The sequence below is a fragment of the Puntigrus tetrazona genome, chromosome 20, assembly GCF_018831695.1.
Source record: "Puntigrus tetrazona isolate hp1 chromosome 20, ASM1883169v1, whole genome shotgun sequence".
Taxonomy (NCBI): domain Eukaryota; kingdom Metazoa; phylum Chordata; class Actinopteri; order Cypriniformes; family Cyprinidae; genus Puntigrus; species Puntigrus tetrazona.
Genome location: NC_056718.1, coordinates 22,032,551 through 22,060,080, shown reverse-complemented (window position 1 = coordinate 22,060,080; position 27,530 = coordinate 22,032,551). Strand labels below are relative to the sequence as shown.

The window sequence follows — 27,530 nt, the reverse complement described above, 5'->3', positions numbered from 1 at the left end:
ACCACTGTACAACTGTAATGGAACCTAACTAATGAAATAAACAGATTTAACACATTAACATATTTAAAATAATGTTGCTGGATGTTCGCTTTGTGCTGTGTTGCAAGCTGCATGAAAGGTAATTTTCAAAAATCCATAAGAGAGGCACAGAGAGTGTGTGCACAGTGCTCTGCATTTATATAAGAGACCAGGAGCCGTTTCTGTGCCATACTGTTTTATAGACCGTGACATATAATATCTGACATATATGCGGTGTGCACGCTTTGTAAGCTGTCATACAGTATATATATAATCACCACACAGCCTCCTCCCACCCTCAGACCACCAGCAATGTTCAATACAAATTCAACAAAGGATGCATGAAAAAAGGAGATGATCAAAGGCAGTAAAGCTCTCAAAGTCTTTCGTTTCTGCGCGCAAACAAACCCGACACCATTCTGGGGACCTATACGACGTTAATTCAATTAGCAAATCAGCTATATGTACCAGATGCACTTTACACCCTGCATTTTCATTTTCTCATTTCTACATATGCGCAGCGATGACTCTAAAAGCTTCGCTCTTTTTTTTGACTGAATAAATTATGAACGGGGATTTCGGCTTTAGAGGCGAGATGTCTGTATAATTCATCGCAATCGAGCTTCACAAGCACGATGGATACGTCGTGTTTTCCAAGCGTGCCAGAGGTCCGATTTCCCCGGGGAGGGGGAAGGATAGGGATGACAATAAACGTGATAAATCCCGGGATGCTACAGATATTACTTGCTTCGTGTCCCGTTATACAGCAAAACAATAGCGCGTGTTGAAATCCATTAGTATACGGTGAGACGGGGCTATGCGATTATCACTTATTTATTCATGAGACTCATTATGCCGTCTTTAATTAAAAGACATTTATCAATGCTTCTCAGAGCCAGCCTCATAATTGATAGTAATAGCTCAGTCAGATATCTCGTATGCCAAGTGCAATCCAAACAGCAAGTTTAATACTCGTGCTAAACAGTTTTTGATCATTAAGAAAATGTTTAAACATCTTAAGTTGTGCTTCTTTAATGCTGCAGTCCGTAATTTTTGGCGCTCTGGCGGTTAATAAACAGAACTGCGAGCGTGTTGCGGAGGAACATTGTTGCCGGAACTACTACTCTCTGTTTACGTCTACGACGAATCACGCAGGTACCGGGCTACTCCGCAGCGGTAGCTACCTGAACCATTCGAAATAGTCCGAATATCAACACTTATTACAGGTGTGCCGTAGTGATTCACGAAAAATCATGAATGATTCAGGTTTAAAAATGTATTAATGACGCACTGTATGATATGATATGGGTTTTGAAAACGTTACGGACTGCAGCTGTAATGTATTAAAGATGAACAATTTCAGAGTCATTATCTGTGTCGGAGTCCATTTTTAATTCATACAATAAACATTTGAACAGACCGAGGTTGTTACACTCAAACTTGACGCACTTATGTAACCGTAAATAACGAAACTCTAAAGGTGAATATATTATATTTTGTACGAACTAGCAACACGAAACATGCTAAAGCTCCAGAGGCATTAAGTAAATGTAAAACGATCTTTAATAGTGACCATCTAAACACTAATGGGAGATATAGAAAATACGCAGTTTAATAAGCAGTTGAACTGATAGCAAAACAAAAGGATGTGTCTTAATATGTTTTAACGTATTATTGGTTAAAAATAAAAGTTTTAAAATCGCTATTTATACAATTACGCCTACTTAATTGAAAACTAAATGCGATGTCACATAAAAATGTAACGGCGGATCCTTCTCACGCGTTAACCGGAAAGCATCGCCACCTTGTCTGGTTTTGACGGACTGAAATGTGGCCTTTTCCTTGTTCCGTTTACCTTGTTTCCGTTTTAACATTCTGCGGCTCTTAAAAACTCCGACTGCCCCGTTACCACAGCAACTACAGCATCCCAGGTGCAATGCTTCTGCTGAAACTCGGAGCACCTGTATCAGACATTAGTTTGCAGTTTCACAACTCCCTCGTGACCAAGCATGAACGAAGTGGGCGTCTGAGAGTTGCACAACCTTCTGTCCGATTCCAAAGGATATTGCTTATTCAACGATTTAGCCTACTATAAGCATTATTCAGATATGATCAACAATTAATTGAACGCATGACTGCACTGCAGGACCTTGCAGGGATTTATTGACTTCTTAATGAGTCGCTGTAAATATATTTTTCTTTTAACTCAATGCACAAGATCATGCATGCATGGAAGGTCACACGCGGTTGCTAAAATAAGTTAGTGAAGACCAGGGTTAGTTTTTATTTATATACTCTATATTGTTTTTTTTTTTTTGTAACAACACAAAACTCTTGGACTGGAATGCGATAAGCTGTATATAAAATAAACGCACCGACATCACAGCCGACTCTTCAGTGCCATAGGCTAGAAAATTTCATTAAAGTGGGGGTGGTGGGGTCTAGTTGTGGTTTCACATCGGTCGTGACGTAAGCAACCCACGAACTCACGAGCTCAGACACTGCGTGTCCCACCGCGAGCTCAAAACAGACGCAGCGCGCGCTCCGAGCTGCAGCACGCGGAACCGAGCTCCACTCTGCTGCTCGAGACTGCAAAGACGAGAGCCGTTCCGGATAACACCAAGAGCAAAAAAAAAAACATCTGCGTGCACCATGAAGTTTGTGGCTTTGGTCTGCTTGGTTGTTTTCTTCGCTGCAGGTAAGTGAAATAATCTTAATGTACACAAAGAATCGCGGAATAAATTATTTCAGCACCACGGTCAGCGACAAGGCAGTTTACCGCGGAGCAAATTGTAGATTACGATGGGAATTTTGCACGAGGCAAACGTATGGATAATTGGTGATACCGAGATGAATGAGCTTTTGCATAAATTTGCACAAATATAATTCAAGGCTTTACTATCCCAGATGGAGAGTCCATGCCAGTTGAGCAGGACAGCCGAAGAGAGGACCTGGTATGCTGTAGCTTTTCTGTTTGCAAGAGAGAGAGAAAAAAATATGCATTTATTGTTTTACTCATTTTGGTTAAAGTGCTTACTTCAATTTCAGGTTACCCAGTGTTTAGTTCACATCCTTTCAAAGGCACTGTATAAAACAGATGACACTCCGCTGCATCCAGAATGCAAAAACATCCTAACACCAGGTACGTTACTTTGCACTATTCACACTGTTGCTTCATTGTGTTATTAAGGAGAACGTTTGATTAATTAGCAAACACACTCAAATTCAAACTCAAATTTTTATCCAGGTTATTCTTGCACATCTCTGTCTGATCTTATATCTAAATCCATTAAGTGTATCATTTGAGCATATAACTTGAGAACAGTCAGCCTACATTACCATCAGATTCTAACCTCAGTACATCATGCTTGGTGGATGAGACCAATTTTGGGTCAGTGGTTTCACTCTAAGATTGTGAAATAATTGGATGTATTCATGCAGTGTATAAGCAATGAAGTGAAAATAATTTATAAATCATTTGCATGGGTGTTGTGTGCCCATTTTAATCTCTCCATGAATTTAGGACCAGGTCATTCCTCAGTTGTGAAAAAGGAGGAAGACAAGCTAGAACCAGCTCAAGATGAGCTTAAAAAGGCAAGAGGAGAGTCTAAAGTCAATGAGGAGAAACTCATTGATGATCTTCTTAGAGACAACAAACGGGAAGAGCTGGACGACGAACGTAGCCAGGAAGAGTTCCCAAATTTAATGAAACGAAGAATCCAAGAAAAACGTGATGAACTGGATGACGAACGAAGCCAAGAAGAGTTCCCAAGTTTTATGAAAAGAAGAATGAAAGAAAAACGCGACGAACAGGATGACGAACGAAGCCAGGAAGAGTTCCCAAGTTTTATAAAAAGAAGAATGAAAGAAAAACGTGACGAACAGGATGACGAACGAAGCCAGGAAGAGTTCCCAAGTTTTATGAAAAGAAGAACGAAAGAAAAACGCTACGAACAGGACGACGAACGAAGCCAGGAAGAGTTCCCAAGTTTTATGAAAAGAAGAATGAAAGAAAAACGCTACGAACAGGATGACGAACGAAGCCAGGAAGAGTTCCCAAGTTTTATGAAAAGAAGAACGAAAGAAAAACGTGACGAACAGGATGATGAACGGAGTCAGGAAGAATTCCCAAGTTTCTATAAAAGAGGCAACAAGCATAAAAGAGAAGATCCAAATGATGAGAGAAGCCAAGAGGAATTTCCCCAGAAAAGACATTTTTCCATCCTTTACAAGCGTGACAATCCCGATGAGGAACGCAGCCAGGAGGAATTCCCTCTTTATGATTATAAAAGGAGTCATCATCTGACCAGCAGAGAAAAACGTGAGGAACTGGACTATGACAGAAGCCAAGAAGATTTCCCAAGTTACACACACAAAAGAAATCACGGGGCTTTTGGAGAAGAAGAGGATGAGGAGAGTGAGGAAAGAGAGAAGAGAATCTGGAAGCCATCGCATAGATACCACCACAAGAAAAAGCACCACAAACGCAGTGAGAATGAGGATTTTGAAGAACCAGATTACGAGAGAAGTCAAGAAGACTTCCCAAGCTACTCCCACAAAAGGAGTCATGGGGATGGTGGGCACTACAAACCAAACAAAGACCTGCTGAACGAGCAACTTAATGAGGAGTTAAACTCTCAGGAAGAGAAGTCTGAAGAATCAGAAGTGGGAGACGAGGATATCGCAAAGCGATACTGGAAACCCACCCATAGATACCACCATAAGAAGCACCACAAACGGGACTCGTCCGATGAGGATTATGAGCAAAGACCCCTGGATAAAAAGTATGAAGACTCAGAAGAGAGCGAGGAAATGGATAAAAGAATCTGGAGGCCTACACACAGATATCACCATAAGAAGCTTCATCACAAGCGTGGAGACTCCACAGAGCTCGAGGATGAAGATGAACCCATCTCGGAGAAGACTCACAGTCTCCATGACTTAACAGACAATGCCTTCAAACACCTTTCACCTGAAGAAGAGGAGATTGTCCATGAGCTTAATGAAAAGAGGCATCCCTTAACCAGCCAAGAGGAGGAAGACGAACTCAAGAAAGGACACCAGAGTTCTGCAGAGGAAAAGCAGGACAGAGAGGCTGCGTTGAGGTACCTAACAAAAAAGAAGAATGAGTTAGAGGAACGTCTACTTAACAAAGGTGACGTCTATGAGAAGCGTTCCCCATGGATTTACAGAGGATACTACCATCCAGCCTGGTATAAGAGAGGTCATAAAGCAGATGAAAGTACTGACCAGCAGCCCTACCATAAACTAGAAGACTTTGCTGAGACTCTCCGGTACAAAAGAGGCCTGCTTACTCAAGAGGAGTCACCTGAGGAGGAAAAGGGTGTCCCCCAACAAAAGCTTCTCACACCAGGAGAGGTATATTCTGATCTGTCCAAATGACAGTACATTTATTACCAGTATCGTCTTCTAAAAAGTTACCAGAGGTTACAAGTCTTTCTTAAGGTTAATCCTTAACCACTTGTTAGGTCTGAAATCATAAGACCTTTAATGTTAGGCCAATGGTTTCCAATCCCATTCTTGAAAGCCCCTAAAGAACAGACTCTAAGAAAAAATGGCCCAAATTTTTTACCTTAAATTTCCCCTTTTATGGATTTTTGAAAAGGACCTTTTTCATGCAGTGTGTAACAGCTTGAAATGAATGAAAACATCCTGCAATTTTTTTATTAAATCTGAATGCATCGTATTACATTATGGTACTAATATGTACCTTTCAGGGTAGACAAAGTCACTTTACGGCTACTACCCCGGTGACAAGTTGTTGTACTTACATTTGATTTCCAAGTAATCTTCAAGTGTATTTGATTTGGGCTGGATCTAAACTCAGCAGGACAGTGAGACTCTTCAATACGGTTCAAGAACTCTGCACTAGGTCTAGCCACCACTGAGGCCTAAAGTCGCATATTACAAATAGGAATAAACAAAAAAGAACAAGACAGGGATGCATTGCAAGCAAAGCATGACATTAACACAATCAAGACTTGCTTCATAGAGCTCTTGAAAATGAGGCCAGATCTTCCACTTGAAGTAGCTTTTCTGTATCTCTGCTTGATAGACTTCAAAATGAATAAGATGCATGACTAAGAAAGGATGTGGGTAGACCAACTCCTTTCAGTTCTTTACTACATGCAACTCTAAATGCATCAAAAAGTGGCAAAAACATTCCGGCACCAATGTCTGTCCACCAAATATTTTGCCATTACAAGGATATTCGAGTTATCTGATATGCCTGCAAACTACAAAGTAATAGTGCATTTACTTAATTATATAGAAGGATAAACTTGAGACGCTAAGTGCATAATTCCTCAACGTGAATGATATTTCGTTGACTAAAGCAACATTTCATGAAAAAAAACAACTTTCTGGCAGACTGCAATGATTGCATACAGACAAAACACCACCAAGGACCGATTAAAGCAATAGTTTTAGTATCACTTAAAAGAGTTATGTAACATGAATACTGCATGTAATTCTTGTACTTTTCTTTCAGTTAAAAGAACTTGAGACACTGGCCTCTGTGGATCAACAGATGAAAGAGACAACTTAACCTCTCCTAGAACCATCCGAGACGTCATTTTCTTGCACTGCCCGATTTGATTTTTCCATCAGCTTTGTTTGTGCTTTGGCTGCTTTATTAGATGAATGCATGACTATATGTCGTACCTGCATTCGAATTTTGTTGTTGGTGTTTAATGTGAGAGTCTGAGAAACAAAATGGTTCATAAAAAGGCAAAATAAGCTTGATAATACAATGCGAAACATTTCTCTCTTTATTACATCCTAAGGTAAAACAAAAAAAAAAAAAAAAAAACAAAAATGCCCATGTACTATCGACTGCAAATCTGAATGCGTTTAAGAGCATGCTACTTTACAACTGTGAAAAATACAGTATGTTTGAAAATTGCTGTTGTTCTTTATGGCTTTCCATGGATTCTCTGCATTGTTTACGTTTAATAAAAATGTGTAATTATGGGACCAAAGCTTACCAATGTGGTTATCATTTGTGTTTTGATGCTGTAAAGCCTTTCGAAAACCATTAAAAGCATAAATGTTTACTTGGGCAATGATGCAATTTTGTGAGCGAAACTTGGTTATTTGCCAAGTGCAGAGGATGGCGAAAAAGCAACGCATGCTTTCCTTCCTCCACTTCTTGCTAAAAAAAATTTAATAAATAAAGATGAGAACGTTGATGTTAACTCTTAAATGCAAATATCGTCAAAAAGAAAAAAAAAACAGTAGATAACAGACTTCGAATAATAAAGTCGTGCAAACTTGTACGGAGAATAAAGCAGTGCCCGCATGTCTTCTCACTTAAATAAGAAACTAAACTAATCACCTAGGCAGAGCTATCACGTGATGAACTAATCTCATCCAGTTTCAGCCTCTTGGCAAGGGGCTCCTCTGATTTGTGCTGATTCTTAGCTTTGGCAGCGTCTGCGGCAACTGTGGTTCCGGACAGGAGATACCCTCCACCTCCACTCATGAGCAGCACTGGATGAGTCCGGTTGGGCAACACCTGAAACAATGATGCAGAAGTGACTAAGTCAAAGCCTTCTAGGGGTGGGTGGTATGACCAAAATCTCATTTCACAGCATGAGTCATCTTATATAACGGTAATTGTATCACAATGCATCTCTTTTTCCTCAAAAATACAGAAAAAGATTTACACATAATTTGCCAAAGCGCATTTGTGCATTAAAATAATACATTTAGTTTTTTTTTTTATTTACACTACAGAATAGATTTTTTTTTAAGTTATTTGAACACAATATTTCACATTATTACTCTATTATTATAATTTGATAAACTTTTTTTATTTAATATACATTTAAAATGTAGATTATTTGAGCGATGCAAAGCTGAATGCAAAGCTGTTGTACAGCAATTTTGGGAAGAGTGTCATACATCTTTTTCTTTAGGATTAATACACATTTTAAAAGTGCAACATTTATCCCATTACAAAACAATTCTTTAAAAGGCTTTCTATTCTCGTCCAATTAATGCATACTTAATCAATAATAATAGAAAACTACTGCAGAGTGTAAATACAAAGAACAACAGTAAAGCTTGACATTAGACCAAAGAAAAAAAAAACCCACATACAACTATTTGTGTACAGGATGTAGTCAAAATTTACCTGGTAATGCCTGAGCCAGGAATCTGTTAATCTGAGATTGATTACTCCTCCTTGTTCCCTGAGTTTTGTGTAGCACTCAATCAGAGGCTGTCCGAAAATAATCAGAAAGCAGTTATTAGGCTTTCTGGGATCTTGACAACAACAATTGGCATTTTGACATATTGCTAAATAACATGCTCGGACGAACTGCTTCTTTAAAATCAAACCAATCGGTTTACCTCTCTGTACTGGCAGTACACTACGAACGGTCGTGACGGTGCTATGAACTTCAGCAGACCCATTAACACAGGACAGGGGTGAAAGCGACTAGCAATCACCAACCTAAAACAAGTAAAAATCTCTATCAGCTTCCCTATATTAATCAGTTACGTCACTGGAAGATTGCATACAAAACAGCTTAAAAATCAATACAAAATATGACTCGTCGGTTTAACCATACGTCACTTACATGGACAGTCAGTCACTTGAAATCATATACGAAACGTGCACTTATGGACTACCATAAAAAGATTTGAAATGTTTACGTGCTGTAAATGGATTTTTTGACGACACAAAACATACCCATCTGCATTTCTGCCCTCTAACAGAGCAGCAGCTGAAGCTAATTTCTTCCTCTTTTCTTCCATCTTAACCTTTTTCTCTTGAGCCTGTAAGGTTAGAAAAAACAAAACGATCAAATATGAATGTGAAATGAAGGGAAAAAAATCTAAAAAGACACCTAAATTATCCCGCTAACAATGTTCAGATGTGTATATACAGGCATCAAACAAGAAGTCTGTTTTTGCTTGCTTTGTTTTCTTCACACATCTCCTTCCACACATTTCACTTCATGCTGTTTCTTTTAAACTTCTGTCTCCTTGGAAACCAAGCAGACTTTTGAAAACAATCAAATGGGCAAAATATTTGATTATTGTGAAAATCACATCCAAGCTAAAGGACAGCCATGATTTGGTTAAAAAGTATCAAAATTAAAATTCTTATCTAGGACCAAAATAGTTTGTGTCAATAATTTGTTTAAATAAAGATGTTTTTTAACATATTTTTTAAGTAATAATTCGAATTCAATAGACCTTTGACCAAATATAACTTTTTTAAATAGTGTGTGCTTATTAGATTTTTTATTTATATTTATATATATATATATATATATATATATATATATATATATATATATATATATATATATATATATATATATATATATATATATATATTATATATATATATATATAAAAATCTAATATTTACATTTATATATATAAAAATCTAATAAGCACAAATTACAAATTATTGATATAAATATATATATATATATATATATATATATATATATATATATATATATATATATATATATATATCAATCTAGGACCAAAATAGTAAATAAAGATTTTAAGTAACAATTTGAATTACTTTAATGTTTTACAATACAGTTTAGGCCTATGACCAAATTTAATACTTTTTAAAAATAGTTTGTGCTTATTTAGCATTTTGTTTAAATTATCATATATATTTTTAAATAGTACTTAATATTACTAGAAAGAGAACTATTTCTAAATATTACACAAATATTAAAGATTTCCATATTTTTTTTTTTAAAGTTTGGTCTTACACAACAATAAAATCAAAAGAATGAATGGTTAATGGTAAAAGCATACAAAAGGTTTTTAAGAGTTAATATAATTTATTTAAAGAAAATTACTCAACCCTTTGGGACGTATAGTAGTTCCAGAAATGTAAAACTCATGTGAAAAACCTTACCCTCTGTTCTCGCAGTCTTTCTCTCTCCGCTCTCTTTATTTCTTCTTGAGGGTCAACGCTGACCTCCATGCTCTGAGGTTCTGAGTTCTTCTCCTTAGACACACATGAGGTTTCCTGAGAAGACTCGGATCTGTTCCCGCTGCAATTGGCCTCAGTGTCTGCGTCCTTCTCCGACAGGTCCAGGGTTCCCGCCAACAGAGCATTAACTTTGCATAAAGGGAAATCATGTAGCGTCTTATGGAAGTGTGACGGAAAGCCGGAGCTCTCCATGCCGGCTCTCGTTGGTCCTCCACCGGGATACATCTGAATCACTGAGCCATAACCTGTAAAACAGAGACATCTGGATCAATAGTGGTTATATACTATGGAAGTCACCAACCATTTGGTTGCCTATATTCTCCAAAATATATTTTCATGTTAAATAGAAGAAAGAAACTCATACAGGTTTGAAGCAACTTGAGGGAGGGAAATGATGATAGACCATTTATTTTTGCATGAACTATCCGTTTTAGTAAGATCTGATTACCTCCCATTCTCTCCATCACCGAGCCCAACACAAGTCCAGCACAGGTCTCAAAAACAATGATTTTACTGCAAGCGTGGATGTTACCCAGAGTCAAAATCTGAGCTAATGTGTCGTACCGCAGATGACTAAAACAGAGAAAAACAGTATATTAAGACTAGAACAGTGTTTCCCAAACTGAAAAATTATAAAAAAAATTAAAACAAACCACTTTTTTTTTTTTTTTTTTTTTTTACATATTTCCTTACATGAGATTTAACCATAAATCAATTATCAGAGAGGTGCAGTGCTGTTAATGCTTTAAAATAGTTTTAATATGTATACATATACACACATGCATATATACCTATATAGACAGAGATAGAGAAATATAAATGACTTAAAAACAACTATTTAATATAAACGAGTGATAAAACGAATAAAACAGAACTAAAAATAAAGCTACAAACACAATAAAAAAAAGTCAAAAACAAACTTGTTTCTGAAATTAAAAAAAGATAAATAAATAATAATGTATGTAAATAATACAAAAAAAATACAACACTGGAGAAAGGTGACAATGCAAATATTTTTAGTAGTCAGTAAAATATTAACCTAAAATCTCCAAGTATATTTTAACAGTTTGGAATCACTTCAGAACTTTGTAAAAGCATTGATTGTACTTATAATTAAATACATGATTATTTTAAATAATAATCATAATTATAACAGGTAACTCATGGGTTCAAAAATGGCACGAGGATGAGGAAATGATTAAACCATTCCTTTAAGTTCAATTACCATATTTTCCCTGGTTCTCTTCCGTGGTACATCATGGCAAGGAGTCGAGTGGAGGGTTTCAGGATCGTTATGTCACTCTCGTACCTGCGCACATCAAGGCAAAGAATCTGTCAACAGCGATGCTTTCCGTGCGATTGACAAAACATGAATTAAAAATGGTTTGCACTCACTTTTTCTTTTTCTTCTTGATGTACTTCTCTTGAGCAAATTCAGTTTTGTCCTTGAACGTTGTACTGTTGTCTATGAGCTGCTGGACAATCTCCTTAAACACATTTGAACGAAATGTATTTGTGAACGCATACAAACAAAAACCTTCATGAATAAAGAGCACAAATTGTTCGGTCTGCTGTCGAGTGCCGTTGCTTTATACTTTATGATGATAGTTTTTCCTCCAGTATGAGTTCCAATGGTCTTTTCTACACCGTATTAGTCGTTTCAACTTGAAAAAAAACCCTGCTTCCTAAAAAAATTTAGTTGAGTCAACTAAAATATTTTACTTATGAGTATTTTTAGGCAGCGGGGGAACAAGTTATATCAAGTTGAACCAGCTATTGTTTTTACAGTGAACGAGAACATAAGAGAAGCACATAGTGAAAAGACACTGGACTTGTGATCAATTAAAATGGCAAAACTCCCACAGACTTGCATATTGAAGGAGTGACCAGAAAATACTAAATCTTAACATGCATCCCTAGAAAGCTCGCTCAAGTGCATACCTGGCCTTTTAACCCCTGCTCTTTCAGTGTTTCAATATCATCTCTGGTCAGTTTCTGAGATCTGCCATCATCCACTATGTGTCTATTATCCTGGCCTGCTTCTTTAGAATCTGTGACAGGAGAAAAGAGAAACAATTTCAGAATAAATGAATCCACGGCTAACCGAATAAATCTACAGCATCATTACCCAAAGAGTCTCCTGAGTGTTTTGCTGCCTTAAGTTTGAGCGAACCGCCGGCTTCGATTTCAAACATGGCCCCGTACAGCTGCCCGACCGCGTTATCCAAGAAGAACCACTGCTTCTCGAAGATCACTTTCCTGTGAGAGCAAAAACACAAATGAGTGAATTATGAATATTAGGATTCATTTTATGAATTGAACATTTCAACACGAGACTATTAATGGTTACCCCTCACGTTAAGGATTATTTCTTTGCCTTTACAAATATACAGTCGGCTCAAAAAAATCTTAAAATGCAATAAAATGTTTTAAGCCAAGACATTATTTTTTTGTCAGAACAACTTGAGACAAAAAAGCTCAAAAATTCAAATCTTAAAGCTACAGCCTGTAACTTTTTTTGGTTAAAAATGATGCAAAATCAATATTTACATAGATATTAACAACCAGACAGTGTTCAAAGCTACTGCCTCCCTTTAGCCCGATTCACAACGGTTAGCTAGTAATAATGTTTTTTCTGATTTGAGTGGTACGGGTAGGTTCTTATTCTTATTTGGGTCCGCATCGGAGCACAAACCACGAATGCCTCCATAGGCATTTTTGCACTTCATATTTATTGTTGTTTGTATTTTGTGTTCTTGCACTGATTCTGTCTTTGCACTAGTTTGCACACTGGGTTTGCCCTCTACTTCCTTGCTGTTTGCACAAGTCTGCACACTTTGCACTTTATGTGGCTAAGACACCGTCTCAGCTCAGCATGTGAGTTTTTGTTGTATTGTGTGTGACTTCATGTAGCACCAGGTCCAGGAGAAACGTTGTCTCACTGCATTGTCAATATGTACCACACAGCTATATGTAGTTGAAATGACAATAAAAAGACACTTGAATTGAAAGGGATATAATTCCGCGAGAGCTGCAATACCCAGTTTTCAAACATAGATGGCAAAACTTACGGACAGCAGCTTTAATTATTCCCAAAGGCTGCTATTTCTCGTGTTCTCATTTTGCAGATACAGAAACAGTGCAGAATGCATTAGATGTCCGGTTCGTTTTATATATTAAAGTTTCCCGAATCCAAATAAAACCTTTATTGCACAACTTTAATTTAGTTTTTGAGTCCCAGATGTTTAATGCGGTCTCAGATTTTAGATCCCCCTTCACACAAAACCCCAAGCCCTCAAAATGTACATAGAAAGATATCGTTTGATTACAGTTTTATATGGTTAACTCACTTTTTATTTTCAATCTGCACGGATTTGAACACATCTCCTCTCTTCAGCACTACATAGTCTCCGTAACCGATTCTGATCTCCGCATCGCTGTCATTTGCACACTCCGCCATTGACTGCGATCAGCGCGGATAAAGGTCGACAGGAGGATGTTTGAAAACTAGTTTACACTTTAACTATCCCGAACGAAAAGCGACGTCTATGTCTACAAACAGAAGGGTAATTTCACACAAACGATGCTTCTTTGCGCACGTGTGTTCTGTCACTTCCTGTTCCGAAAGGCCAGCTAATCGAGCGCTGATTTCCAGAGCCACAGCCAGCCAGGAAGACTAGCAAGTCACAGATCAACTCGATTTTAATTAGCCTCTCTCACATTTAATAAACTTTACAGTAGGTTTCTTAATAACAAAAACTACTACCACGGTTATCCGAGCATGTACAATCACTATATCACGGTATTATCACTAGGTTATTTATGTAAACCCCCTGTATTTACAAGGGTAAAATATTATCATGCGCTGTGGTTATATCGTTACTTCAATATGAAAATGTCCAACTTAAAAGTGCACATATTGCAATTATATACCACTCGGTAGCATTATTCAAAACTAATGTTCAATAACAATTAAGTAATATTCATTTGACTATAGTGACTGCGTAGCAGTGCTATTGTAGTTAACTAAAATCAATACCATGAAAAATACTTTTAGAATTCGTTGCTTGTTTTAACTTACATTTAAGTACTACAAAAAACTAAAAAGACTAATTAAACAATCATTTTATAAAATACATTTAGAAACACTACATAGACACATTTTAGAAAAAAAGTGAAACTATAAAAAGCCACTGAAGTATAATAGAGATCCTAATAGTCATTACATATAGATCAGTTCGACAAAAAACAACTAAATGAACATAACTAAGATTTAAATAAAACAAAAAATATAAAACCTGCACTGCAGAAGCCAATAAAACATCTGGTAGTTATATATCAAGCGCTTGATATGAGTTTCAGTCAAACTGGACCTCATAATGTTAGTGATTGGATTTATTTAGACTATTTTTAGATTCAACATAATGAAAACAAAACTGCACTGAACAAAATAAAATGTAGTCTTTAAGAGGAACGATTAAACTGCAAATACATTGTTTGTCAGAAAACATGCTTGACATTTTGGTGAAGCATTTAATGTAAACATATTTACATTCGAAAAAACTGAAATGTAAAAAGCACTGTGTTAGTACACAACTTCAAAGAAACCTGCAGTGGAAAACTAGCAACTCATTCGAATCCAAACCCCACCACATCCCATTTTTATTACACAAATAATGCAAATGATGTACAGTGCTCATATGCAAACAACAAAAGATGCCAAGAGTCCAGATCGAAAATATGGATTGAATTGTTAGATTTCCGTGCGCAAGGTTTGCGTGTCGTAATACAAATATAAAAAGACTTTGGCAAATTGAAATGAAAAACACTATGAATTGCTTCTTGCTTTTGTAGCGGCTGTTGATTTGAGGTCAGTCTTGTCCTCCCGTGAGCTTGTGGAAGAGTTCTTCATCTAAAGTCTCGTTTTGGTCTTTCGAGCGCGTGGAAAGGAAAATGTAGCCTCCGATGTATTCGTGGACCACTTTGCAGTCGCAGCTCTGGCAGGAGAAAGCAATCGACACGCTCTGGTCGAACTCGATGGCCACCTGTAAACATAATGACAACTTCATAAATCACATCCACGCCAGCCACGGGTTACAGGGTCGTCTGAAGCGCTTCACCCGCCTGTTTAATCTCCCAGTTGACATTCCATTGTTTCATGCTGGAGAACCTCCAGGTGGTCACCGGCAAACCCGTCGACATGTCGATGCGGATCAGCCTGTTGTAGGAAATTCCCAGGAGCTCATCTTTCTTGCTTCCTCTGAATCTGTGGGAGAAACGGAAAACGCTGTAATCACGTTTCATGCTTGAAGACTTTAAAGGATCTGAGCATGTGTGGCAAAATAAGCATGTTTGAATGATTGCATTAATACATTTTATGAAAAAAAAAAAAACATTTGGGAATTATCCGTATATTTCAAGCATTCCAAGCTGAAATGAAAAAATCCAATATTGTATTCATGAAGAAAGCGATTGCATATATATAGGCGATATAACATACCCAAAGTAAATGACATTAAATAGGAAAAAAATTAAACTTCAAATGGAACAACGGCATGATATTAAATCTCATTTTTTATTTTCTTTTTATTCGGATGATGTGTTTAATTCAATCTAATTTAACATTCAAAACATGTTATCACATGCATTGGAAAGACTGATCAATCTGTTGTTCAGCAAAACTGTCTGAATATCCGTCAATTTTGTGTCTAATTTATAAAAAGAAAATTGTCAGTGCATGAGTATAAAATTGGCAAAAACCCTAAATTTGGCTCATAATTGAAAGTGATATTTATGTGTATTTATGTAGGCTACTTTCATATTTTCCAGCCGACATACCATATATCACATTAAATAGACCAAAATAACCTTTAAATAAAACAATGGCATGCTATTAAATCTTATTCTTAATTCTTATTCATTTTGATGATGTGTTTAGTGCAAACAAATGCAACTTTTGTATATATATATTCAGACTTGGAAAGCAGTTTCTAAGTGATGCAAGGCACAAATACAATGTGTTGTTAAGCAAAACTGTCTGACGGATATGGCAATTTTGTGTCGCATTTATGAAAAGAAAATGTTCACTTATGCGCCAAAATCTGACACATAATGAAAGTGATTTTCAGATGAAAACAAAGTGTATATAAACATAAAACATTTAAAGTTTAAATGAAACAACATCACTATTGTACCTTTGTGCAGTGATTCAAATATTTAAAATAATTTGGTGTTCCCAATCGTTTAGTTTTTTGGAGCAGACTGGTCGTAGGCCTAACTGATCGAAGTAATTATTTGAGGATAATTTTGTCAGTGTTCACTCAAAAACTACATGATCAAAATCGTCCACATTTAAGGGAGTGAAAAAGTAAAAATGGCCAAAATAGTGCAATTTCAGTAAGTGATCCAGTTGCATCTAGACACTTTGATAATCTGACAATGTAAACCTTCGAAGCATATGAAAATACTTTGTTAGTGCGCGACTTCAAAGAAACTCATATTTCGGCTCAAAAACCTCCCTCAGGTTTAAATATCTGTTCTCTGTCTATTGTTCAGTTAAATTACCTGACAATGTAGTACTTGATGCCAAACTCAGGCAGGGACTGCCATGCTTGGATAAAACGCAGTTTAGCCTCCATGAGGGAAAGCTGGGAAATATTGTGATGGACCTCCAAGATTCGTGTGGTCAGCTGAAAAAAAAAAAAAAAAAAAAAAAAAAGGATAAATACGTTTTTTTTCCCCCTGCAGGAAAGCAATGTAAAACAGAGGATAATAAAAAAAAATTGCAGTTCAAGCCATATCTTGTCCTTGTGTGGAGATTGTATTGTATCACCTGTTTGGTCTTGTACTTCTTTGCATATCGTGGAGAAACGAAGCACTCTGCGTTCATCTCCATAGACTCTACGTCCGGCGCTGCCTGGCCAGGAGGAGGCGCTAGACTCTTCATCTGCAGGAAAGCCTGGATGTTCTTCACCTCGGTGCGGTACGAGCTGTAGGCCATCGTCTTTCCTTTGGAGGCCAAAATACAGGCAGCTTTCCACTTGGCGTACTGCGTTTCCTGTTTTTACGAGATGCTTGTTTTAAGAGAACGAAACCAATACTTGCATGCGCCTCGTTTAGAACGTTCATGAAGCTTCTGATTATAATTTAAACCCCGAAAAGCTCAAAGTTTATTAAATCAGCAGACAAATATAAAAACGTATAAAAATGTATTAATATATTACGAATGTTTTAAAAATACTAAAACATAACAAAACAATATATATTGTTCATACGCTGATTTTTTTTGTGTGATATAAATTGTCTTTTTTTTTTCGGTTTTAATTGTGGAATGCAAATAATGCAATGTAATAATGACCATTTACAATAGACCTGACAAATCATATATGAAATTCATATTTTACAGTTATTTTCTAAAAAAAGTATGGATAATCAAGTAAAATCTTTAAATATTCATCTTTAAATATTTATATATAATATAATATAATATAATATAATATAATAGTTTATCTTATCTTAAGATTCAAGATTTCACAGCAAAAGCACTTGTGTACCACAATCTATAAAAAAAAAACCCTCACATTGTCGCAGCGAATATAAACCTCGTTCATTCCATCAGCCGCTGGCAATAACAGCTTGAGGCCAAACTTCTTCTCGGTGACGTTGACATCAGGAATGACCTCACATCCTGTACAATTAATGATGTTTTAACACCGATGCACTGGCTGCATGAAAATGAGCAATCTTTTCTCTGACTGTCCGCTCACCTCGTAGATGGAGTTGCTCAATGGGTTCTTTATTTGCAGAATCTTTGCTTTTGTAGTAAGAAATGGTGGTGTCTCTAAAAACAAACCAGTACTCCTTATACGGCTTTAATGTCAATCGCTTGGGCCTGTAAAACAAAGACACGGACAGGCGATTAAACGATGCACTGTATAGTTTGTCTTACTGCAGACTAGGCGCAAATGTCACTGAACACGACGGGAAAAAAAGTTGCAAAAAGTAATGCTTTGTACATGGGATTGCACAACAGATTATTCAGTCATTTTTCGCATCACTTGAAATCTACAACATAATTAAATATACAATATTTTTCTTGAACAATTTTGACAAGCTTAAACTCACCTAAACAATTTAAGTGTATCTTCCAGCTTTGGAATATCAGTGATATCTTCCTAAAAAAAGTAAAAGAAAAATGTTATATGTATACATTACCATTCAAAAGTTTGGGGTTGGCAAGACATTTATGGCTGCATTTATTTAATTAAAAATTCTGTAATTTTGTTAAATATTATTCAAATCTAAAACCTATAATTATAAAAACTGTTATAAACGTATAACAATTATTTATATATATATATATATATATATATATATATATATATACACATACACAAACATATGAATGTTTATATTTAAGAAACATGTTGTTTATATATTTAATACATTTGTATAAAATATACATTTATACACATGTAAATATTTTCTAAATATATGCTGTATGTGTATTTATATATAATTATTTCTGTGATTTTCCTCAGCATCATAACTTTAGTCTTCAGTGTCACATGATCCTTCAGAAATCATTCTAATCTCTGCTTCTTAATAATCTGATCCTTTTTCAAGCATTACATTAATTAAAAGTTTAAAAAACAACATTTATTTTGTAATCAGATCATAAATAGATCAGTTTTGATCAATATAATACGTTCTCAAAGAAAAAGACTTGAAAAAAATGTATTTACAAAAACTGACCCAAACTAGCTTAATTTTCAGCCAGATTGATTCCAGATACAAAAAACAGGATATTATAGATTATTATAAAATCAGTCTCTATATGTAGCTGTTACTTTTGACACTGATGCGTCCCAAAAACAGGATGGATGTCAATTCAGTGTATGTACCAATAAAATTAAGAAAAAATCTATTCATAATATCACAAAATCACTGATACCAGGATCTTATCAGCGTTTCGTCCTTCCAGCGTGGTTTCTAAGTTTGAGAGCGCAGCCTCGACTTCATCGATCTCTGGCTCATCACAATTGCTCAGTGGCTCCGTTGATAAAGTCAGTTTACAGATGTGATACTACAAAAGATTCAAGTGTTTTACATCCGAAACACCAATTAATCAGCATAACAATAAAACAGAACCCATAACCCATTGACAAAGTACACACTTTCAATTAACAACGTGTTCATTAAATAACTAATTAAGCAGATAACAAACTTTATCATATGCTAACTTCCCCCACTGTGGTTTTCAGTGCAGTTACAATAACTCTGCTTGAGGCAGGAGTTTGCGTTAACGATTCAAGCAGCGAATAATGTGGAAAACAGGTGGGAAAAAAAATCTCTGAGATATTTGTGCAATGCATAATTCTGTCATCTGAGAGGCATTTGTGAAACACTTCGTACGCTCTCTCATGGATTGATTTTTCGCCACAGATCCACAGACATCCTCTCACGTGAAGTCCTTTGGTTCACCTATACGTTACCTCACTGTGTAACCGAATGCTATTTTGTGTTAGCTGTGGAATGTCACATCCTTTCTCCTCGAAGTAATCTATCTCATAGCCTCAGGTGAGAAAATACAGCACTAAAGAATCGACCATTATTCAATAACATCTGTGCAATGTACTGCAACTTAATACTGACACATAGCTGTCAGATGAGCTAATCAGGGTTACAGTTAAGTAAAAAATTAAACCATAAATGCACCTATGAATTAAAGATTTATTGCTGCTAACTGCAAAGACAACATTTGTCATTTTCATTTAGCTACTAGAGTAAGCTATCAAATTTAATCGCATCCAAAATAAGTTTTTGTTTACATATCAAGTGAATGTACTGTGTACAATTATTATGTATATATAAACAAATATATACAGTATATATATATATATATATATATATATATATATATATATAGTATACAGTATATATTTAAAAATGATTTACATGTATATATTTATAGAACTTATATTATGTATGAATATATTTAAAACATCAACACAACATTTTTCATGAATATACACATGCATGTGCGTGTATTTATGTATACATAAAAAATACAGAAAGCACACACGCATAAAATATGTAAACAAATACTTTTATTTTGGACGCGATTAATTACTGTTAATCGTTTGACAGCACTGGTTAAAACTAAAACTTAAGGGGGGGTATTAAAAAATGATATAAGCAATAAAACTATATTTCAATAAAATATTAACTTTAAGTAAAATAAAAAAATTATGCTGTAAAAAGCAGTTCAAATTATTAATGAAACTAAATTAACACTGAAGCCAATGACTAACCTTTCCTGGACTTCCGAATTAAACTATTGAACATAATAGCATGGAATAAGATCTGTTTATGTTGTGAAGTTATCTTCTACCTGCAGGGATGCAAACACGAGCATCTCTTCTTCAGTGCACTCGATCTCCTCCAGCAGTATCGCCCATCTGGCCTGTTCATACAACTGTGTGATCCTCACAGCATCATACTATGAGGAGAAAAAACAAGTGCATTCATAACAGTGCCGTCTAATACAGACATGTAATGTAATATAAACGTAACGCTGAATAGCTGATTTCTCACCTTTGGGTTGAGGTCAAAGAAGCAATGGTACTTGAATCGCAGCAGGAGTCTGTCGTTTTCCTGAATTCCTTGCTCCATCAGAGAGCGAGACGAATCCAGCCAGCTGCGGAGCAACATCTCAGTTAAAACACACAAACACAGCGACCCAAACACAAAAACAGAAACACACATAACCAATAAGCCACCAAATGCTATGGTTTTTTACGATAATAAGGATATTTTGGGGAATGAGGTGAAAAGTAGCCTGTATGAAACAGCAGAATTAGCGATGCGCTAAAACACTCCTTTAACATATTAATATATTTTACTATTTTAAAAATAGCAACATAATGTATAAGCCTTACTTTGTCAACAATGAAAGAATCAGAGGTTTAACAATACAAACGGTACACGATGGTATACAAATATTGTAACGACTTTTAAACGAATGTTAAGTCGCATTTTAAAAACATCAATTAGTGTTATAAATTCAAACATGGTCTATTAAAAAAGGTGAAATAAATGAACAAACCAAAGATACATGAAATGCATGCGACATTTCATCTCTCTGTTCACCAAAGAATGCTTCTTGAAAAGCAAATCTGCATATTAGAACGATTTCTGAAGGCGCTAAAGACTGGATGCTGAAAAAATATTTGAGTAAAAAAAACTGTATTAACATTTCAAATTATTACTGTTTTAAATGGTCAAATAAATGCAGCTGTGGTGAGTTTAAGAGACTCCTTTCGAAAAACTCTTGCCAGGCCCAGACTTCTGAATGCTGGTCTAAATTTGTCTTACCCAGCATTAATTGCTGTTTTATCCTCCATGGTAAGAGGCTTGAAGAGTTTGGCCAGTTCCTCCGCTGGGAGGTTGGGCTGGCAGGCCGTCAGAGGACTCTCGCCGAACCACAGGCTGGTGGAAGATGCAGGCGACCCGCTGTCCGGGTCATAAGTTGGAGTCATAGTTTTACTGTACAGACCCAGAGCTCCTCCTGTACAAAGCATGAATGCAAACTTGTCATTAGGGTTTAAGACTTACATGTTTATCCAAACACAGTTGCTTCTGTTACACACACACACACACACACACACACACACACAAAAAGTTTATTATATGAAGTGTTTAAAACTTGAACAAAACATAAAATTCATTCAGAATAAAAATAATGCATGGTAAATACTGTAAGAGTGTATGTTTGAATATATATATACATATAGTTTATTGGTTATAATAAAGTTTTTCAATGGCATTTTTATTGTAAAGAGAAAAAAAGATCATAATCAAAAACAGCAATAAATACCTCCTGCCATGTCCATGCTTAATATCTCATCAAAGGCTGATTCTTGGCCCTTGTCTTTTTTCTTTTTCTTTTTTTGATCATCCGGTAGTTTCAGAAGAGAAAGTTCTTGGATCGTCTTATGTCTGCGAACAAAGACGGAAAACGAACAAGGTTTAGCAGGGAATAGACTAATGTGCAGAAAGAAATCGTGGGAAATTGCACCGCGTTTCTTCTCATGTAAAAACCGCAGAGCCTCGCATGTGACATGCAAGAAAAACTCATTCTAAAACTAAAAACTAATAGTGCATGGTTTACTAAAATGTGCACAATTTAGTGTGCATGGTCATGTGCAAAATTTTGGAATTGTAAGAAGAATATATTCAGCAATCCATAAATATTAAGTACTAAATGAATAAATGTTAAATGTTGGCTTTCATTGACATCCATAGGAGCTGTATCTAAATTGTGAATAAAAACTACAAAAAGGACAAATATGTATTACATTTACACATTTTATTCAATATTTTGAATATTTCCTTGTTAGCGTTTTGTTTCATATGCTACAAAAATACTGTAGCAATAAAAATGTACGATATAATCAAAATTTTAGCTTGAACTTGTCCTAACTGAGTGTTTTGCAGATCTCAGCCACGGCTCTGAAGACCACATGAGAGAAGGTGACAGGGAGCCGGAGGGTCTTCATGTTGGGCAGCTGGATGCAGAGGGGTTTGTGTTGTGGAGTGTAGCGCAGGTCAGCGTCCGCCTGGACTCCATATTTATCCAGAGTCCAGTGAGTCTTCAGCAGCCAGCAGCTCCTCTTCTCCCACCAGATGGCATGATCGGACCAGTCTTGAGGAGCCTCTGACACACAGACATACACATACTGTTACAACTTCAGACAGTAAACAAACATTGGGTAGAGATGCAAAAGAAATAATAACATTATTTAAAAATGACTAAAATAGAATATATATATATATATATATATATATATATATATATATATATATATATATATATATATATATATAAATAGAATATATATATATATATATATTCTATTTTAGTCATTTTTAAATAATGTTATTAGTTCTTTTCAATTTTATTCTCTTCAATTTTACTTTGCCCATGGGCTATTTTACTTTGAATAAATGCTTTATAGGATACATTTATTATTATATTAATCTTTTAAGACCAGAGAAAAAGGTTTTAAGCAAAAATAAGTTTAGGGCATTAAAATAATGTAAAAAATATATATATATTTAATTCGTAAGTTATGCTATGTCCTAGGGAGTGGATATTGGGACTAAATTTCTTTAAAAAATTTAAAGAGATGAACACGCACGCATAGGCAAAAAACAATAGATCTTTTAACATCAACAACATGTTTTCAGTTTTCAAGATGATTCTCAACTATGTTATAACAGAATGATTCGTAAGTATAATTGTTTCTTTCTGTAAAATGTGTGTAAAATGATCATATTGTAAACATTATATGCAACTGAACCTATAAATTAAATCCAGTTTTGCATAATATTGTGTTTTTTTTTAATATTGTGCAACATGAACTGAAAAAAGAAGTTAAATATTGGGAGAAATAAATGACAAGATTCCCATAATAATACACAATATTTACTATAATACTAAAGTATAATTTATTTCCCTATTGATCATATCTCCCAAAATGCATAATAAATGTGCTTTTAGTCCCAGTGTCCATATGAGGACATGTCATATTTTGATTTGAAAACCCATAACATTTTCCTAAGATGTTCATATATGACGCAACTTTAAATAATAGTTACAAAATACTATCATATTTCCATAAGAAATATTTTACTAAATCATTTTAAATCAAATCAATTTTTGAACGCCAAGGAGAGGGAGTGGTCATGCTGAAACAACCAATCATTTAGTGTCTACGAAAATCCCTGAATGCGCTCTGTACGGGACATCAGACTTAAAACCGTGGCATTTATAATCTCAGAGAAATTCACTAAAATATAATGTCCTGACGTGAGGCTGCAGGGTCTTAGGTTACGTAGGTGAACAGGAACGTATTTATATGTAGTGGTTTAATGTGTGGTCATACTACAACCACGACATTACACCTGAATAAATCGGTTCAAACCAGTCGTCCCTGAGTAATACAAACACGTCTGATGGCAACGCAATCCCATTTAAACCCAGATGATTCCTCCTTTACTAACATCCTTCCGCAGTGACTCATTCCTGTAATCACCAACTAAAGAAATCCTGGGCTATCTGTATTGTAATACACCTATTAAGTTGACTATAAACGCATTGTGTTCAACCAAATGAACGAATGGCCACAGCCAATAAAAGACCTTCATGGGAAACCATAGTATTTAGCAACTGGGTCAATCTGATGAGTCTGTACAGGAAAAGCAGGATGTTTTGCTAGCGTTTCTCTCCGGCTGACACAGTTACACGGTGAACTTCAGACCCAAACAGCACCTGAGTCAAAGAACAATAGCTCCGGGCATGAGGCTAAATAAAGATACAGAGGGCAAACATGGGTGTACCTGAGCATTTCAACCGGTCTTTACACTCTAGAAGTGCACTGGAATTCATAGCTTCCACTAACTAAACTAAAATGATATGTTCTGAGAATGTAATCTAGTATTTTTCTAGTAAGTTCTGAAAATGTTGTGTCTCTAAACGTTGTTTTCAAAATGTTTTCTTGGCTATAAAATGAAGGGAACATTTCATATATTAGTTTGCAAACATTATCGAAACTACCTTTTTTTTGTTCTTTAAACGTTCTGAATAAGTAGCTGCATTCAAAAAAGAACAAAATATTCCATAATCGATGTATAAATAACGTAGCTGTGCAAAAATTATTACAGCTTTGTTACACATCAGATAACTAATGTGCTATTAACATTACTGAATAAGATTTTGTTCTTAACGTTGAGACAACCTTGCCAGAGTGAAACTTCCTGCTATTTTAAACGTGGGTTTCCCGTGCTGTTTAGATTTTTTTTCTCAACCCATTTGGATCTCCACAACTTTTTCATAATTGTACAAAGAACCCCTTTTAATTAAAATTCTACAGAATTGCAATTAAAATATGAATGAAACGTATAGAAATTAAATGCTGTAAGCACAGTATTAATAAACCTAATATTTAAACTTTTAGTATGAATTGACAATAAATGCTTTCATGCAATAGAGTATGAAATTACATGAAATTATATAAATGATAAATGTTTAGGTTACACTTTATTTTAATGTCCAGATATCGTTATATAACGTTATATAATTTTTTTATTGCCACAAAATTACATTATATAAGCTGAAAAATATATCCCTTTGATAAAATTTTTACTCAGAATTTGCTAACACATTTTAGAAATAATTGCACAGAAAAGTATTTTTTAGTAGATAAACTGTATTTTCTAGTACAATATAACCCCATGATCTTTATTTAAAAATTTTTTTTTTTTTTACACTGTATGACCAAATTTAATGCACCAAAAATGTGTTAATTGTTTTAATAGTACTGAAGTCAGTTAAAATAAATGCCTTCAATACAAAAGAAATATGCTGACATATCAAGGTATGACAAAATAATACAAAAAATAAAAAACAAAGAACAAATGCATTTTTTGTCACAAACCACTTTGACATGTGAATGACTTAAAATGTATCTATTTACAATTCAACATCCCTTGAGCCCGTAATAATTCACATGAATGAAAGGAAGCTTTGTATCCTTATATTCACAATACAATGGTTCTTCAATACAGAACTCTTTAAATTACTCACTTATCTTCTCCACCAGTTTGAGCATGAGACCCCCGACGTGAAGATCGCCCTTAACCCGCAATTTAAACTTCATGCCCTCATCCCCCTCGCGCTGGTCCACCTGAATGCTGAGCTCCCAGGAGTTGTGTCCGTACTCGGCGGCAGCGGCCATGATCCTGCCTGAAATCAAATCACGGACACACGCAAACAGTTCTTTTAGCTGCACGAAGTCACAGCCTTAATACTCTGTCCCAAGAACTTTCAAGGTGTAAAATAAATCTCTACCTTTTTACGTAACTGACTCGAAAAAGACTTGCATCATACGCTCATATAAAAGCACTTTACTGGCATCCATGGAACATTTTCAATGTGCAAAAAAAATACTTCACAGTGGAACCTGCAGTAAAAATCTAAAATTAGCCTAATTGCATGGGGACATGTGAGCGGGAATGAAATTTTGACACATTTTGATTGTGCTTTTTTATTTTACCTCTGGTCACTGCACACACTTGATGACAAAAGTTCATTTATTGTATAAACTATCCCTTTAAAGTGCCTAATGACAACGTCTCCTTAAAGCGGAGGGAGTGACGGACGGAGAAATAAAGGTAGCCTGCAGGGTGGAGGAGGGATGTGATTACAGAACAAGGGAGACTTCAGCTTAAAATTCCTGACAAGCAGAGACAAGAGCAGAGGCAGTAAGAGCAGAAAAAACAGAGCGACTCACAGAGACCCGTCATGGTGTCTGCCGGCTTGTGCATCAATAAACAACAAAGACCAGGTCTTACAGACAAAAACAATGGCAAGTTCTGCCGTGGAAACTAAGTGACCTAAGTTGGAAAAAAAAATGCATTTGAGTCCACCATATTATTATTATTATTTAAAAATCAGGCCAGTCCTTGTTCATTAAGAAGTGCGGGGGAGGCCAGATATTTGACTAGATTAGAGATAACACACAAGCTCTGAACTAACAAGACAAAGTATTTATGAGGCTACAGCTGGTATGTGAGTAGGTTAACATGTCTGCAGGCACAGGAACAAGAATTTGCAAGCAGCTATGAAATCAGATATAAACAAGAAGGACATTTCTTGAGATAAATTTGAAGATCATATGCAAAATAAATAAATGAGTACTAAAACAGAGCATTTTTTATATGCACCATTGTGCTGGACGTTTCCAATCAAATGAAGCCTTATAAATACATGGCAGTCTTCAGTATTTCAGCATAGATCTACATGCCTTCATTTTACCAATAATACAGAATATAGGCCTACTGAAATGAAGTTTTTCGTGATATGAAACATTTCTTTCTTAGGTGTCTCACGTCAAACTTTAACGTCTTTAAAAATTATTTTAATCAAGTTTGTAAGGGTAAGCGAAACAGCAAACGGTTCTTATAATATAATAATAATAATAATAACAATAAAACTAAACGCTAAATTATTCCACTCACCTAAATGCGCTCCCGAAGATTTTTTTCCTTTGGAAAGCGAAACACATCTCCTGTCCAGGTGTGCTCGCTGCGGGAAACCCCGCCCAGAATCCTACTACGGCGAAGGCCGGGCTCATGAATAATTAATTAGGCGAACGCAGCAGCGCTTACAAACTCTCCAATAGCGAGGGCGTACGTTCATCGCGTGCGCGTGACGTCGCGCTATTAGATCTCGACTCTCGAGGCTTGTTTTTTTTAAACATTAATACTGGTTTATGAAAAAAGAACAGTCTTCGTCATAGTAGACCTTCAAATTCGCGCCAGGTGTGTACTGGAAGAGCACTTAACGGAAGTGACTAAACAATTCCCTCCGCGCATACCTGAACACTAACTAAGTTGTAGTTGTTGCTCAAGCTATAATGATCACATAATGTCTAACTTGTGCGTCGTGCTG

The 27,530-nt window shown here is 35.7% G+C and overlaps 3 protein-coding genes across 4 annotated transcripts; 1 reads left to right on the top strand and 2 right to left on the bottom strand.

Moving 5' to 3' along the window:
- Positions 1-1,254: 1,254 nt before the first annotated feature.
- On the top strand, positions 1,255-7,024 carry chgb (chromogranin B). The gene is made up of 5 exons (XM_043220027.1): positions 1,255-2,716; positions 2,926-2,972; positions 3,067-3,160; positions 3,542-5,397; positions 6,530-7,024. The coding sequence occupies exons 1-5, from the start codon at positions 2,671-2,673 to the stop codon at positions 6,584-6,586; spliced, it is 2,100 nt and encodes a 699-aa protein (XP_043075962.1). The 5' UTR covers positions 1,255-2,670; the 3' UTR covers positions 6,587-7,024.
- On the bottom strand, positions 2,867-13,642 carry trmt6 (tRNA methyltransferase 6 non-catalytic subunit). 2 transcript variants are annotated; one of them, XM_043220029.1, is made up of 12 exons: positions 13,366-13,642; positions 12,144-12,274; positions 11,957-12,066; positions 11,411-11,502; positions 11,241-11,324; positions 10,464-10,588; positions 9,938-10,260; positions 8,738-8,823; positions 8,395-8,497; positions 8,177-8,263; positions 7,376-7,555; positions 2,867-2,988 (listed from the first exon to the last, which is right to left on the bottom strand). In XM_043220029.1, exons 1-11 carry the CDS (start codon positions 13,473-13,475, stop codon positions 7,376-7,378), a joined length of 1,431 nt encoding a protein of 476 aa, XP_043075964.1. In that variant the 5' UTR covers positions 13,476-13,642; the 3' UTR covers positions 2,867-2,988. The 2 variants fall into 2 exon arrangements, with proteins under 2 accessions (XP_043075964.1, XP_043075963.1); XM_043220028.1 differs by lacking the exon at positions 2,867-2,988 and adding an exon at positions 6,787-7,192.
- Positions 13,643-14,534: 892 nt separating this feature from the next.
- On the bottom strand, positions 14,535-27,085 carry fermt1 (FERM domain containing kindlin 1). The gene is given in 16 exon segments (XM_043220450.1): positions 14,535-15,060; positions 15,140-15,281; positions 16,580-16,704; positions 16,848-17,072; positions 17,596-17,702; positions 17,782-17,906; positions 18,140-18,189; positions 18,969-19,100; positions 20,409-20,516; positions 20,612-20,714; positions 21,392-21,584; positions 21,894-22,004; positions 22,007-22,015; positions 22,500-22,733; positions 25,665-25,823; positions 26,371-27,085. Coding segments are annotated over 16 exon segments (2,031 nt in total). The 5' UTR covers positions 26,405-27,085; the 3' UTR covers positions 14,535-14,886.
- Between the last annotated feature and the right edge of the window lie 445 nt (positions 27,086-27,530).